At 31.1% G+C, this 12,246-nt stretch overlaps 6 protein-coding genes across 6 annotated transcripts; 3 read left to right on the top strand and 3 right to left on the bottom strand.

The window, feature by feature from the left end:
• Positions 1-188: 188 nt before the first annotated feature.
• TVAGG3_0838260 (uncharacterized protein) lies at positions 189-4,757 on the bottom strand (the record flags this gene model as incomplete). The annotated part of the gene is made up of 1 exon (XM_001319137.1): positions 237-4,736. The coding sequence occupies one exon, from the start codon at positions 4,734-4,736 to the stop codon at positions 237-239; it is 4,500 nt and encodes a 1,499-aa protein (XP_001319172.1).
• Positions 4,758-7,150: 2,393 nt separating this feature from the next.
• Positions 7,151-7,492, top strand: TVAGG3_0838250 (Ketopantoate reductase PanE/ApbA C terminal family; the record flags this gene model as incomplete). Its single annotated transcript, XM_001319136.2, has 1 exon — positions 7,276-7,452. One exon carries the CDS (start codon positions 7,276-7,278, stop codon positions 7,450-7,452), a length of 177 nt encoding a protein of 58 aa, XP_001319171.1.
• A 174-nt stretch (positions 7,493-7,666) lies between these two features.
• Positions 7,667-8,230, bottom strand: TVAGG3_0838240 (N-terminal peptidyl-glutamic acid acetylation; the record flags this gene model as incomplete). Its single annotated transcript, XM_001319135.1, has 1 exon — positions 7,667-8,230. The coding sequence occupies one exon, from the start codon at positions 8,228-8,230 to the stop codon at positions 7,667-7,669; it is 564 nt and encodes a 187-aa protein (XP_001319170.1).
• Positions 8,231-8,438: 208 nt separating this feature from the next.
• Positions 8,439-8,657, top strand: TVAGG3_0838230 (uncharacterized protein; the record flags this gene model as incomplete). Its single annotated transcript, XM_001319134.1, has 1 exon — positions 8,439-8,657. The coding sequence occupies one exon, from the start codon at positions 8,439-8,441 to the stop codon at positions 8,655-8,657; it is 219 nt and encodes a 72-aa protein (XP_001319169.1).
• Positions 8,658-9,042: 385 nt separating this feature from the next.
• On the bottom strand, positions 9,043-9,944 carry TVAGG3_0838220 (uncharacterized protein; the record flags this gene model as incomplete). Its single annotated transcript, XM_001319133.1, has 1 exon — positions 9,192-9,944. One exon carries the CDS (start codon positions 9,942-9,944, stop codon positions 9,192-9,194), a length of 753 nt encoding a protein of 250 aa, XP_001319168.1.
• Positions 9,945-11,320: 1,376 nt separating this feature from the next.
• TVAGG3_0838210 (uncharacterized protein) lies at positions 11,321-12,046 on the top strand (the record flags this gene model as incomplete). Its single annotated transcript, XM_001319132.1, has 1 exon — positions 11,321-11,884. One exon carries the CDS (start codon positions 11,321-11,323, stop codon positions 11,882-11,884), a length of 564 nt encoding a protein of 187 aa, XP_001319167.1.
• Positions 12,047-12,246: the final 200 nt, after the last annotated feature.

The following is a 12,246-nucleotide window of genomic DNA, read 5'->3' as shown; positions in this document are numbered from 1 at the left end:
TAATTTTGTGGGTTCCAATTATTCTTTATTCACGGGGATATATTTATATTTATTCATTTTAAATATACTAATTACATGCATGAACCCATATGAGTACTTGTCAAGATAAGATATTTCCTCATAAGCTTTTGATATAGTGAGATAGAAGCACTATCGCATAAATTTATTATTTCAAACAAATACAAACAGTTTATTTTCATGGTTAAGTAACAAGATAATTACAAGATATATATGAATTATTTCTTCTTTTTTGATGATTTATCATCATCAGATGAAGATGATGAAATTTTATGGCGCTTTGGTTTAATTCTTCCTTTTGGTTTCTTATGAGGAGATGGTTTCAAGTCGAAATCATCATCATCACTTGAAAAATTGAGAAATTTATTCTTCTTTACTGGAGATTCTTCTTTTTTAGAATTTTCTTCTTGTTTTGGTTTTTCTTTAATCTCAAATTCATCTTTAGAATCACTTTTGTCATCATCCAAGAATTTAGATGCGACATAATTAGTTTTTGGAGCTTCTTTGTTATCTCTATGTTTCAATTTATTTTTAGTGTTGTCATTTTCATCCAAAAACTTACTTTCTTCAAAAGGTTTCATATGTTGTCTTATTCCTCCTTTATTTTCGTCATCATCTTTAAACTTTGAATTATTTTCATCAATGTTAGGAGGTGGAGTTGTTGTGTTGTTGTTTGCCTTCTGATATCTTTTTAATTTTCTGTTGATTCTATCTATTTCCAATTTCTTTAAAAATTCGTGATGTTTTCTTTCTTTTTCTTCTCTTTCTGCTTTTAATTTTGCTTTCTCTTCTTCTGTTAATTTCTTCTTTTCCTTCTTTTCAACAACATTTTCTTCAATTTTAATTTCACTTTTGTTTTCTTTTGGCAATTTTTCTTTTTTAGGTTTAATTTCTGGTTTAACAGGTGTCGAAATGTTTCTTTCTTTCACTTGTTCTTCGTCATCATCTTCATCAGAATCAAAATTTTTAGATAAAGGTTTTTTGACAAAAGTTTTTTGTTGATTTTGTATTGGATCAAAGTTTTTCATCGAATCTTGTACATCAATCATTTGAATATTTACAGAGTTTGCTTTTGGAATTGGTTGTGATTTGTCTTCTTCGAAAGTAGGGAAATCATTTGATTGATCAATGTGATTCACAACAACCGGATCTGAATCAGAATCAGACGAATCATAATCAGCATCATCCATGTCATCAGGAACAGAAAATGTCCTTCTTATCATTGCATCTTTATCTTCAATCATTTTTTCATCAGATTCAATTTTAACTTGTTTTTCATTATTATTTGGTTCATTCTGGAAATTAAAATCATCAGAAACAACTTTATAGTTATAGAAATTATTTTTTGATGAATTTTGGAAAATGAAATCATCATTTTGATAATCAATTTTTCTTTCATTAATTTTTGGTTGATTTTGGAAATCAAAATCATTAAAATCAATCTTATTACCATTGTTTGATTGATTCAAAACATTTCCATGTAATATTTCATCATTATTGGATTGATGTGTAGAAGTGAAGTCATTTTTAACAAAATCATTTTTAACTTCATTTTTATTGTTTCTAATTCTTTCTTTTTCATCAATTTGTTGATTTTGGAAATTAACATCATTATAAAAACTTTGAGTATTGACGATTTCATTATCATTTACCTGTGAAACATTTTTAGATTTTTCTAAATTTTTGTCAAAATAATTTGTAGAATTTTCATTAATTTGAATTCTCATTTTCCCATTAATTTGTTGTTCATCTCTTTTAATAAAATCATTTTCATTGTTTTGTTGTTTTTCATTAATTTGAATTCCTTCTTTTTCATTAATTTGAATTCCTTCTTTTTCATTAATTTGAATTCCTTCTCTTTCATTAATTCGAATTCCTTCTCTTTCATTAATTCGAATTCCTTCTCTTTCATTAATTTGCAGCTCATTAATTTTATTAAAATCGTTTTCATTGTTTTGTTGTTTTTCATTAATTTTAAATTTAGGTAAAATCACGTCTTTGAATGGATCAGAAGAAGGGTTGTTGATTTCGTATTCAGGTATGAGTTCTTGACTGATTTGATCTGAGTCTTCATTTATTTCATTTGAATTAGGATTAATCAAATCAACATTAATTTGTTCATCAACTTCATCAATGACAGGTAATTTTGGATTTTTCTTCTTTTTCTCTTCTTTCGCCAAAATTTGAAGGTTCTGATCCATGAATTCTGCAGAAGGAGGACTGGAAAACTTTTGATTGACAAGCTCTATTCTCTGGAATTGACTTTCTCCAAGTAAATCATTAGGAATCACATAATTGTCAGAAAATTGTTCGAAATCTTCATCTTTTGGAACTTTTGAAGATCTCTTTTTGTGTTTCTTTGCTGAATGATGTTTCTTTGGAGTAATTTCATATTCATAATCATTGTTTATCAGTTCTGGAGGAGGTTTTGGCAAATGATTATGTTTTTTAACAGAAATTTTCTCTTCTTCATTATCATCATTGTTTATATTACTTTCTATCAATGTATTCGATGATATTTCATCAGATTCATTAGAATCTATCGTCGAATTTTCTGATTTCGCTGTTGCTGACTTGAAATTAGACAAAGGACCGAACAGATCGAGTTTCTTTGTTCCATTATGATCAAAACCATCATCAAAATCGTATTCGTACTGGTCATCATCTTCATAATAATCTTCTTCGTAATAATAAGAGCTATCAGAGGTATTTCTATCATTTTCAAAGGTATTGTAGCTTTCTCCTGTCTCAAATGTTGATTCCTTCTCATCTTCGTTGTTTGAAAATATAAAATTTCTTTTTTCATCGATTTTTTCATCAAAAGAATCAACACAAATCTTTTTTGATTGTGGTATTTTGATTTCTGATGAATTTACGTTCTCTGATTGTTCGGAAGAAGAATTTGAATTATTTATTACATTTTTTGGAGTGAAAAATACATCATTCTCTTGAGAAAACAACGGTAAGTCTTCTTCCTCTTCATTGAACATGTCATTGTTCAATGATTTATGTGGCCGACGTAAATTATGAACTGGAGTTAAAGATTCAATGATTTCTTCATGACTTTGATGCTTAGAACGTCTCAATCTTGGTTTGTTATTCTCTTTAGGAGTTTTTTCTTGAATAACTTGTCTTAGTTGTTGATCATTATTTAAAATATTATTAATCATGTTGTTATTTGGAGAAATATGAGGTCTGGCTTCTTCTTTTATCATTAAATTATCAGCTAAATCATCATTTTCACTCAATGCTCTTTGTTTTGATGGAGAATCAGAAAAATCTGAATCAAATTTGATGTTTTCTTTGGATTTTTGTACTTTTAACCTCTTGCTTGGCGACATATAGACAGGTTCATCAATTGTATAAGGTTTTTCATCATCAATTGACACAGGAGTGCTATCTCCAATTTTATTTCTTTTTCTTTTGGATTTTTTATGTTTTGGATAATTCAAAACATCAAATTCTTCAACAGGAACTACCTTGTCATTGTTTTCTGTGTTGTTTTGCTGAGATATAATTTCATCAACAATTATATTTGATTTTTTCGGTGAAATAGTAGTAATATCACGTGATCTTGATGGCTTTATGTCTGAATCAGAGCCAGATGACGATCTTCTCTCTCTTTTATGATGACTTTCTTTGATAATAAAATCTTTGTCAAAATTTCTGTTTTCAAATGAAGAAAGGAACAATAAATTTTGTGGTAGAATCGATGATTTGTTGTTTTGAGTCACTTTTTGCTGATTTTGAATATTATTATTTTTATCTTTGGAAATTTGAGGTTTTGAGTTATTTTCTTTTTGCTTTTCATTATCAGCATATGCTTTGAGCTCTTGCAAAACGCTTTGATTAGTTGTTGAAAAATTATTTGATGAATTTTGACTTTTTTCAGGAGATTCTGTGGAATCAAACTGTAGACTTGATGAAAAATCAATATTATTGAATGATTTTGTTAGTTTGTCGTTAAATTTTTTGCTATTTGTGACTGATTTTGTTTTCTCAGCATTTTCTTGCACTTTTGCTAAGTTAGCATCAGGTACATTGTATTCTTGTATAGGGGATGACTGTTCTAAGAATCTTTTGCCAAAAATATCTAATTCTTCTGTTGAAGTAGTCAAATCACTTTTTTCAAAAAGATTTATAAAAGAAGACTGTCTATCAGCGCTATTTAAGCCTTCTGTAAATGATAATTCTTTTTGAATTGAAGTTTTTTCGATAGGTGAAATTGGAGTAAAATGTTGCTGTGAATTTGAATTATTAATTGCAATATTAGAACTTGTATTAGTAAATACATCTGGTGAAGATATTTCTGATCGGTTAATATCATGTGTTGGCGTATTAAAAGATAAAAGAATACTTTCTGCTGGGTGTGGAGCTTCAAATGATTCAGAAACATCTGAAGGTCTGGATGGACGATGACCTTTAGGTTCGAGAATTTTGTTGTATCGCTTTTTTCTATTAATAGGAGTTTCTTCATTTGTAAATAATCCATATGGAAGTCTTTCTTCAGATAGTTCTTCATATGTATTACCATACAAATCAGAATCATCAAATGAAATATCTGATGTCGAATCATAAGTTGGAATTATTGGTAAATCTTCATCTTCTGATTCTTCAATTTCTTCATCACGTTCCTCAAAGAATGGTTGTGCTTTTTTGAATTTAGATTTCCTAGATATACCTATCATACCAAAGTCGAAACGTGATAAAGCACTCATTTAGATTCTCTAAGGGATGAAATTCTGAGGTATGAAAATTTCCGTAAATCTTAGAAATTTTTCGACATCCTTGAGGAACTGAATAGAAGATTTACGTAGTGAATGCAAATAGAAAACATATTTTTTACTTCAGAAACTATCATCTTGTTATAGTTTTGAATATAGGTTCTATGGAGTAAGAGAATTAGATTGGCCAGAGCTCACAACTCATCTCATCAGAGCCAAGTTCCTCCACGGTCGTCCTCATTAGGCACGATCCGAGAGGAACTTGGCTCTGAATGAAATCCATAAGCTCTGGCCTCAGGAAATGCCAGAGCTTCGCAAACAATCCTTCGGGGCTGGTTTCCTCAAAGACCGCCCTGATTCGGGGCGGCCGGAGAGGAATCCAGTCCCGAGAGAGTGTCCATACGAAGCTCTGGCCTTTCCCGAGGCCAGAGCTTGCAAGTACAATCCGCAGGGCCGAGTTTGAGGGAGATCGTCCACATCATTGACGATCTCCTCTCTTCTCGGCCCTGAAAGAAAGAAATATACAGGCTCTTGCCCAAGCACAGGCCAGAGCTTCGCTTACATTCCCCAGGGCCGGTTTCCCCAAATGCGGCCCTTATCCCGGGCGGCAGGAGCGGAATCCGGCCCTGGGAAGCGTCAAATACGAAGCTCTGGCCCAAGCCAAGGCCAGAGCCTGCAAGAACAGTCCTCAGGGCTGAGTTCTGCGATGATCGTCGATCATGTCGACGGTCTCGCAGTAACTCGGCCCTGAAAGAAAGAAATATACAGACTCTGGCCCAAGCACAGGCCAGAGCTTGGAAAATACCCCTTCTCAACTAACTTAAATCACATGCAAACCAGAAAGCCAAGAAGGAAGCTCTTTCTCAAGGTAAGAACTTCCTTCTTGGCTTTCTGGTATTGAATGAAGTGGCTTTTGTCAGTACTGTCATTCCTTTCAGGAAGATCAGGAGATTCATGGGAAGTCACGGCAAGTGCATTCTGGCACCACAGGTGCACTTGCCGTGACATATAATTGCGAGTGCCTGCTGCTTCAGTCAAAAGAAGCAGCAGACACTCGCAATGCGAACCAAAGTTCGCCAGAAAGACCGGGAAGGGGGTCCTTTCTCGAGGTCAGGGCCCCCTTCTAGTCTTTTCCAGTTTCATTAACTCTATCATAATCCTTATTTTTTTCTATTTATTTATTAATTATCTCATCTCATCACATTTTCTCCTAATTCCAACAATCCTTCTAAAAACGTTTTAAACAACCTCAATAAACACACATTTCTCTCTTATAGCTTCTTATTTACTTAATTTGTTTTTTATTATTTAATTTCATTAAAAAAATCTCATTAAATCCATAAGCCACTATTCTTCTTATATCATATATAAGTATTTCAGTTCATACCCTTTCATTTACATTAATATACCAATATTTTACGTCTCATTTTGTTGCATTACTATCATAACTTATATTTTTACATTTATTAATAAAGTTATTGTATTTCAATCCGGTTTATATCTCTAACAAATCAAATATGCCTTATTTGAGTATATTTTTGAAAATCATTTTAATTCTTCTCTTCTACTCTAATATAAACCTTTCATATATATACTATACATTTATAATCTTATAAGCTATTATTATGTAATACACCCGCATATCAAACACACTCTGATATTGAGATCTAAGAATTTTTGAGACTGTATTAGTTTGTATCGTAATATCTTCACATCTATCTAGTATTTCCATAACTTATATATGTATAAATAACTCATAAGTGATATATCTATCTATCTATTATTATATCATATATCATCAACTTATATTCATAAACTTGGCTCGTTCAAAACTTTCTCATGTGCTGTCAGTTTTTTGAGTTTTTTGATGCTTCATTCTCCATATATAAAGGTAATAGGAACGCAAGCACACCATATTATATAACAAAACATAGTATATAACAACACACAACATATATTATCTAAAATACACACAGTTTTTTGATACGAGATTTGATGAGATTCTTTACAAATTCGCTCATTGAAACAAAACACACTCATAACAGATATGTACTCATATAGAAAATACATATGGCATATCATAACACACTCAATATCCATTATATAAAAACTTTAAAATGAGATTCTTTTTCAAACTACACAATCTATTAATTTTAATAATCATATGTATAAATATCATATCCATTCTATCTAATCACATGATAATACTGTTAAAATTATAATTTTTGAAAAACAATTACATTGAATAACTTATGAAAAATTTTAAAATCGTATCACTCATATATAAACATGTTGCATATAAGCTAGTCCTTCTGCGCTGCATTTCAACTCTGATTGAAAACAAGCCAATATCTAGAAAAATAGCAATTGCAAAACGCCGCTCTCAAAAAGTGGCGGCGTTTTGCAACACTTCGAAGAATGTGCCCAAATTGCTAAACTTGAAGGTGTTGATACACAGTACTTCAACAAGGAAATCTCAGTTGAGGCTATTAAGAAGCTCGCCCTCGTGGAATATCCGAAGCACCAAGGCTCAATGAACCAGGATATCTTCAACCAGCGTAAGACAGAAATTGAGGATACAGCTGGTGTTCTCCTCAAGCTTGCTGAAAAGCATAATGTTGAGCTTCCATATACATTTACAATTTACGCTATCATTCGTGCAAAGGAGAGTAACTACGGCCTCGAATGCCAGAAACCAGCTACAAAGTAAAATTAAGTTTTACTTAATAATAAACTTTAATGGTTAATAAAAATAATCAACTTTTAAGGATCATATTTCATGTGATTATTTTTTCTTGTTTTCCTTTAAATATTTCGGGAGTTTTCCCAATAGGTCAGATGATATAAAAGGTTTACTCATAATATTAACATATAAATCACAAAAACAAATTTGAATAATAATTTGTGACAGTAAACTACATATTTTACCTTCGTCCACCCTTCTTTGGCTTTCTAGGTTGTGAACTTGCTGCTTTCTTTGCAGCTTCTTCTGCTAATTGAGCTTCAGTTTTTGGAAGAACGAGTTTCATGGACCAAGCATCTTCTCCATCTACGTAGTATTCTTTGCAAACCTGGTTTTTAACGTAGCCAAGTGAATTTTCGTATAAAAGATGTCCGGCTCTATTTGTTTCTCTGACGTGAAGCAGAACATATTCAGCTTTGTAGCATAATTGGTTTTCTCTTTGTGATGAAAGCATTAATTGCTTAGCAAGACCAAGCTTTCGATAACCATTGTATACGGCCACGGAAGTCATTAAAGCGTGGAGAGGTTCGTTAGGGTTTTTGCGACGAGAATCATCATCCATTTTACTAAGAACGTATCCAAGTATATGATTTAATGAGTCAACAGCGCAATGTGATGAAGCTGGATAAATTAAGTAGTGATAGAGCCAAAACCACATGTGATAATTCTCAGCTAAGCAAGATAAGTTTGTTTGCTGCATTTCATTAAGGTCTGTGATTTTAACACGTCGTACAGAAATAGGCATCCTAATATTTTGTCACTTTTATGATACTAAGATTTTTTTCTATGGGAAGTATAGTTCATGATTTTTCCATATTGATATATATTTACCAGGTACCCACAGTAACCTTACTGGTATTTTTCATCTACGCGTTGCTTCTATATTATCGTATAAACCAGATCATGATTTTCCTCTTTTGTATTTACAAAATTTACAAAAAGTGACAAAAACTATGCTATTGATCTTAGCGTTTTTCCTTGCTTTCTTTAGAGTATCCCATGATGATAGTGGCTTAGTTCCCAACACACCAGCAGTTTCAAAGCCAGTTAATCAAACAGCTGTAGACGAAGCAAAAATGGAAGCAACTTTAACACTCTTAGCTCTTTTCATAGTCGTTGGTGCTGTAATAATAGTACTTGTAAGAAGAACCTTTAATCCACTCAACGTTTAATTATTTAATAACAAATTTCAAAATGAAATTCAATTATCTCAGAAATTTGATACATTATTTACCCACAAAAAGCTTTAACAATTTTGTATACTAATTTTCATTATACATACTAAATAAAATGTTTTTATTTTTTTCTTCGAACAATTCCGAGTAATATATTATGTTTTGCACATTACATAAATAGCGTTATTAATAAATGCTTATAAATACAATGTATGTAAGCAATTTTTATCATAGAATTTTTATTGGGCGTTTCATATTAGTTTCTTTGATACATATATGCATTTGTTGATGGTAAATGTATATACATAAATTTTGCCGATCAATTGAGCATTTTCAGAGCTAATAAAAAATTCTAATTTTATTTTTTGAGTTTTGAGTCAAACAGATATCATGCATAAATGTGTTCAACACTGTGCTGTAATTTTGTAAAAACATTGACATAGATTCTATAGATTTCTATATATTTTGAAATGGTTTTAGTTTCTATTTATAATATGTTAGAATATATCATATTTATTAATAACAAACAAATTATATGATGATTTTACCTGTGTTACCATCATAATGTGATTTATAATCAGTAAATTCAGCCGATGAAATATATTGCTGATAGTTTTCTTGATCAAAATCATCAGGAAATAGTAGTAACATATTTGATAGTAGCTGATGAGCTGTATGATTATTTGCTTCGATGCAAAAATTAATAAAAGATTTTGCTTTGTCAGCTGGTGCAAAACCACAACTAGTATCCGCCCAAAAGAGTACAAACACTTCAATTATGCATCTAACGCTTCTTGATTGGAATTGAGATTTAAATGTATTTCGTTTTTTACTAACATCTTTTGCAATTTTATCGACAAATATATACCATATAGGATGATTCTCCTTAATTGACGTTTTAACAATATTATTATCTTTTTTCAATGAATATCGAAGAGAATAATAGAGCCAATCATCATTTTCGAAGTATTTAAGTAATACAGTTAAGTGTGGTGTGAAGTCTGGGAATTTCAGAATTGCAAATACTATTAGATTTAATACGTATTGTTCCGGTTCTTTGTTTAGAGCATACCATGTATGAACAAAATTCAAAGCACTCTGAACCGCATGCTTATCAACATCTGAAATTGATTCCAAGCTATTAGAAAAAAATGATGAAACCTTTTCAGAGCATTTAGCTGATCTTTTTTTAAATGTATCTGAGCATGCACCCTCGCAAAACGAATACACTAATTGCTGATTATCAATTTCTTTTTCTTTTATTTTTCTTCTACCTCTTGACATTTTGAAAAAAAAACGATTATCAATTTCTTTTTTTTTTCTATGAGCCTCCTCAATCTTAGAATTAAAATTATTTTGGGTGCAAAATTGCGTTTATGAATTCGAGCTTTAACACAGTCTACAGTTTATTAATATTGAAATCTTAAGTTGCGCTTGAAAAAGATACTTGAGAATTCAGGATTTAAAGATGATTAACCCATACTGTACAATTTCAGATAGAACAAAGTCATTAACAATCATCAAAATTATGAAATACAAGAATTACTGGAAATGTTTAATTTTGAGATCATCAAATTATTAAATATTCTTTTCCAAGTAAAGCATATAAAAAGGGGAAAAACTAAGGTCGGCGTCACAAGGCGTCAGGATGTAAAGTTCAGAAAATTCAGAAGTTTACATTTATTTTTGAAAAGTTTACGTTGTCACGAGAAAAAATTTCAGAAGGCTGGAATCAAAATCTTCCCCCAAACGACATACTTATCACCACATGCAATTGATAAAATAAATTATTTGTAATAAGATATAATTCAAACAAGCTGTTCATATGATCTGTTTGTTGATGCATCATTGATGCGATAAGGTTCGACTTCAATTTCTTCCATATTGCCATTGTATCTGCCTAATTTGTTCCTTTTCTCATTTTGTTCGGCTATTTTAGTTTTGGGAAATAGAGATTGGACGAACTGCCAAACAACAATTGAAATATTCATATCTAGATCTGCGCAGTTTTCTTTTAAGCATTCATCATCACTTATTTCTTTGGGAAGAATTATTCCAGGGCTGAAAAATGAATACCAATGTTGCTTTGACTTTGATTTGCATTCAGTGTCTTGAATAAACTTTTTGTATTTGGATAGCCTTTGCATTTCATTTTGATATATTTTGTAAGAATCGAAGATTGAATTTGAGAAAGTTTTACAGAGTTGTGAAAAACTTTGAACAAGTTCATCGCTTGGAAATATTTCAAAGTTTTTACAACAGAGTTTTACAGAGTTGTGAGTGAGTTATGCTTAAAAATTGCAAATTCTCTAAAATACAGTAATTTTTGAAAAACGCAATAATATCATTCATCTTCGTTTTGGTAATGTATAACTGCAAAGCATGGAAAAAAATCTCTCAAATATATATTGAAACTGCATATTTAATGAAAAAATAGATATCCATATTTTGAATCTGAATCGAAACAATCTTGTTTTAATATTGATAGGTTTACATTTTTCCATCCACAAAATTGTTCTAATTATAAAAAAATCGGAATTGTCTATGCAGATTATCATATTTATTATGTTATTTCTTAATCTGATATGTGTCAGATCTGACATTCACTTTTTTGTAAATTATATTCAATTTTTTTATATTCAATTTAATCATTTTTCAAAATGCTTTTTGCATTAACTATGCTCACGACGTCGTCCATTCGTCGACCATTAGTTCGGTATGGTCCAACCCTCAAGGGTCTACCATATTTCAAGACTCCTGAAGAAACCAAAGAATATCTCAGGCAACACCCATGGATTGGTAAACCGATGTATTCTTTCATGAACGCAGAAGAACAAGACGATTCAGATAACCTACTTTATGCACCTTATTGGGCCCATCCTGGATGGCTGGCCAAACATCCTTATTTCAAGAACGCAGAAGAACAAGACGATTCAGATAACCTACTTTATGCACCTTATTGGGCCCATCATGGATGGCTGGCCAAACATCCTTATTTCAAGAACGCAGAAGAACAAGACGATTCAGATAACTTCAACCCATTAGTTACCCAAATCTTAATAGAACTTGCAAAGCAAAAAGTCCAACGTCTTTTCAGACAAGAAGCAGAGTCAAATTACCAACCACTTTTAATTCCAGGAATTCCAAGTTTCATAGCAGAAAAGAGAGCTCGTGAATTTTTAAAAAAGCTTCAAAGAGAAAAACCTGCTTATTTCAAGAAATAAGCAGTTGAGAAAGCTCTGAAACTCATTCATAATCAATAGTAAAACATTTTGACCTATTGAAATCGTATTCTTTTCATGAATTTTAATTGTAATTAATAACTTTCAGATTCTTATCAATCAAACAATATATTTCACAAATGCAATTGTACGCAACTAAATGACCTTAAAATACTTTTTAATATTTTAATATAGATGACCAAATTTTGTTTTTGACAATCCCGACATCCTTATATTATTATATTCAGGTATTCCTATCATACAGTGCGTCCAAAGGTTGGTTTAACAAATAGTTATTGATTTGGTTATATATTTGAAAAATAGTCTTTGGACTCCTTATTTAAGTAATTCACCATGGAACTAAC

Source organism: Trichomonas vaginalis, chromosome VI (genome assembly GCF_026262505.1).
Source record: "Trichomonas vaginalis G3 chromosome VI, whole genome shotgun sequence".
Taxonomy (NCBI): Eukaryota; Parabasalia; order Trichomonadida; family Trichomonadidae; genus Trichomonas; species Trichomonas vaginalis.
The sequence above is the reverse complement of the archived record's forward strand: the minus strand, read 5'-3'. Positions and strand labels throughout refer to the sequence as shown.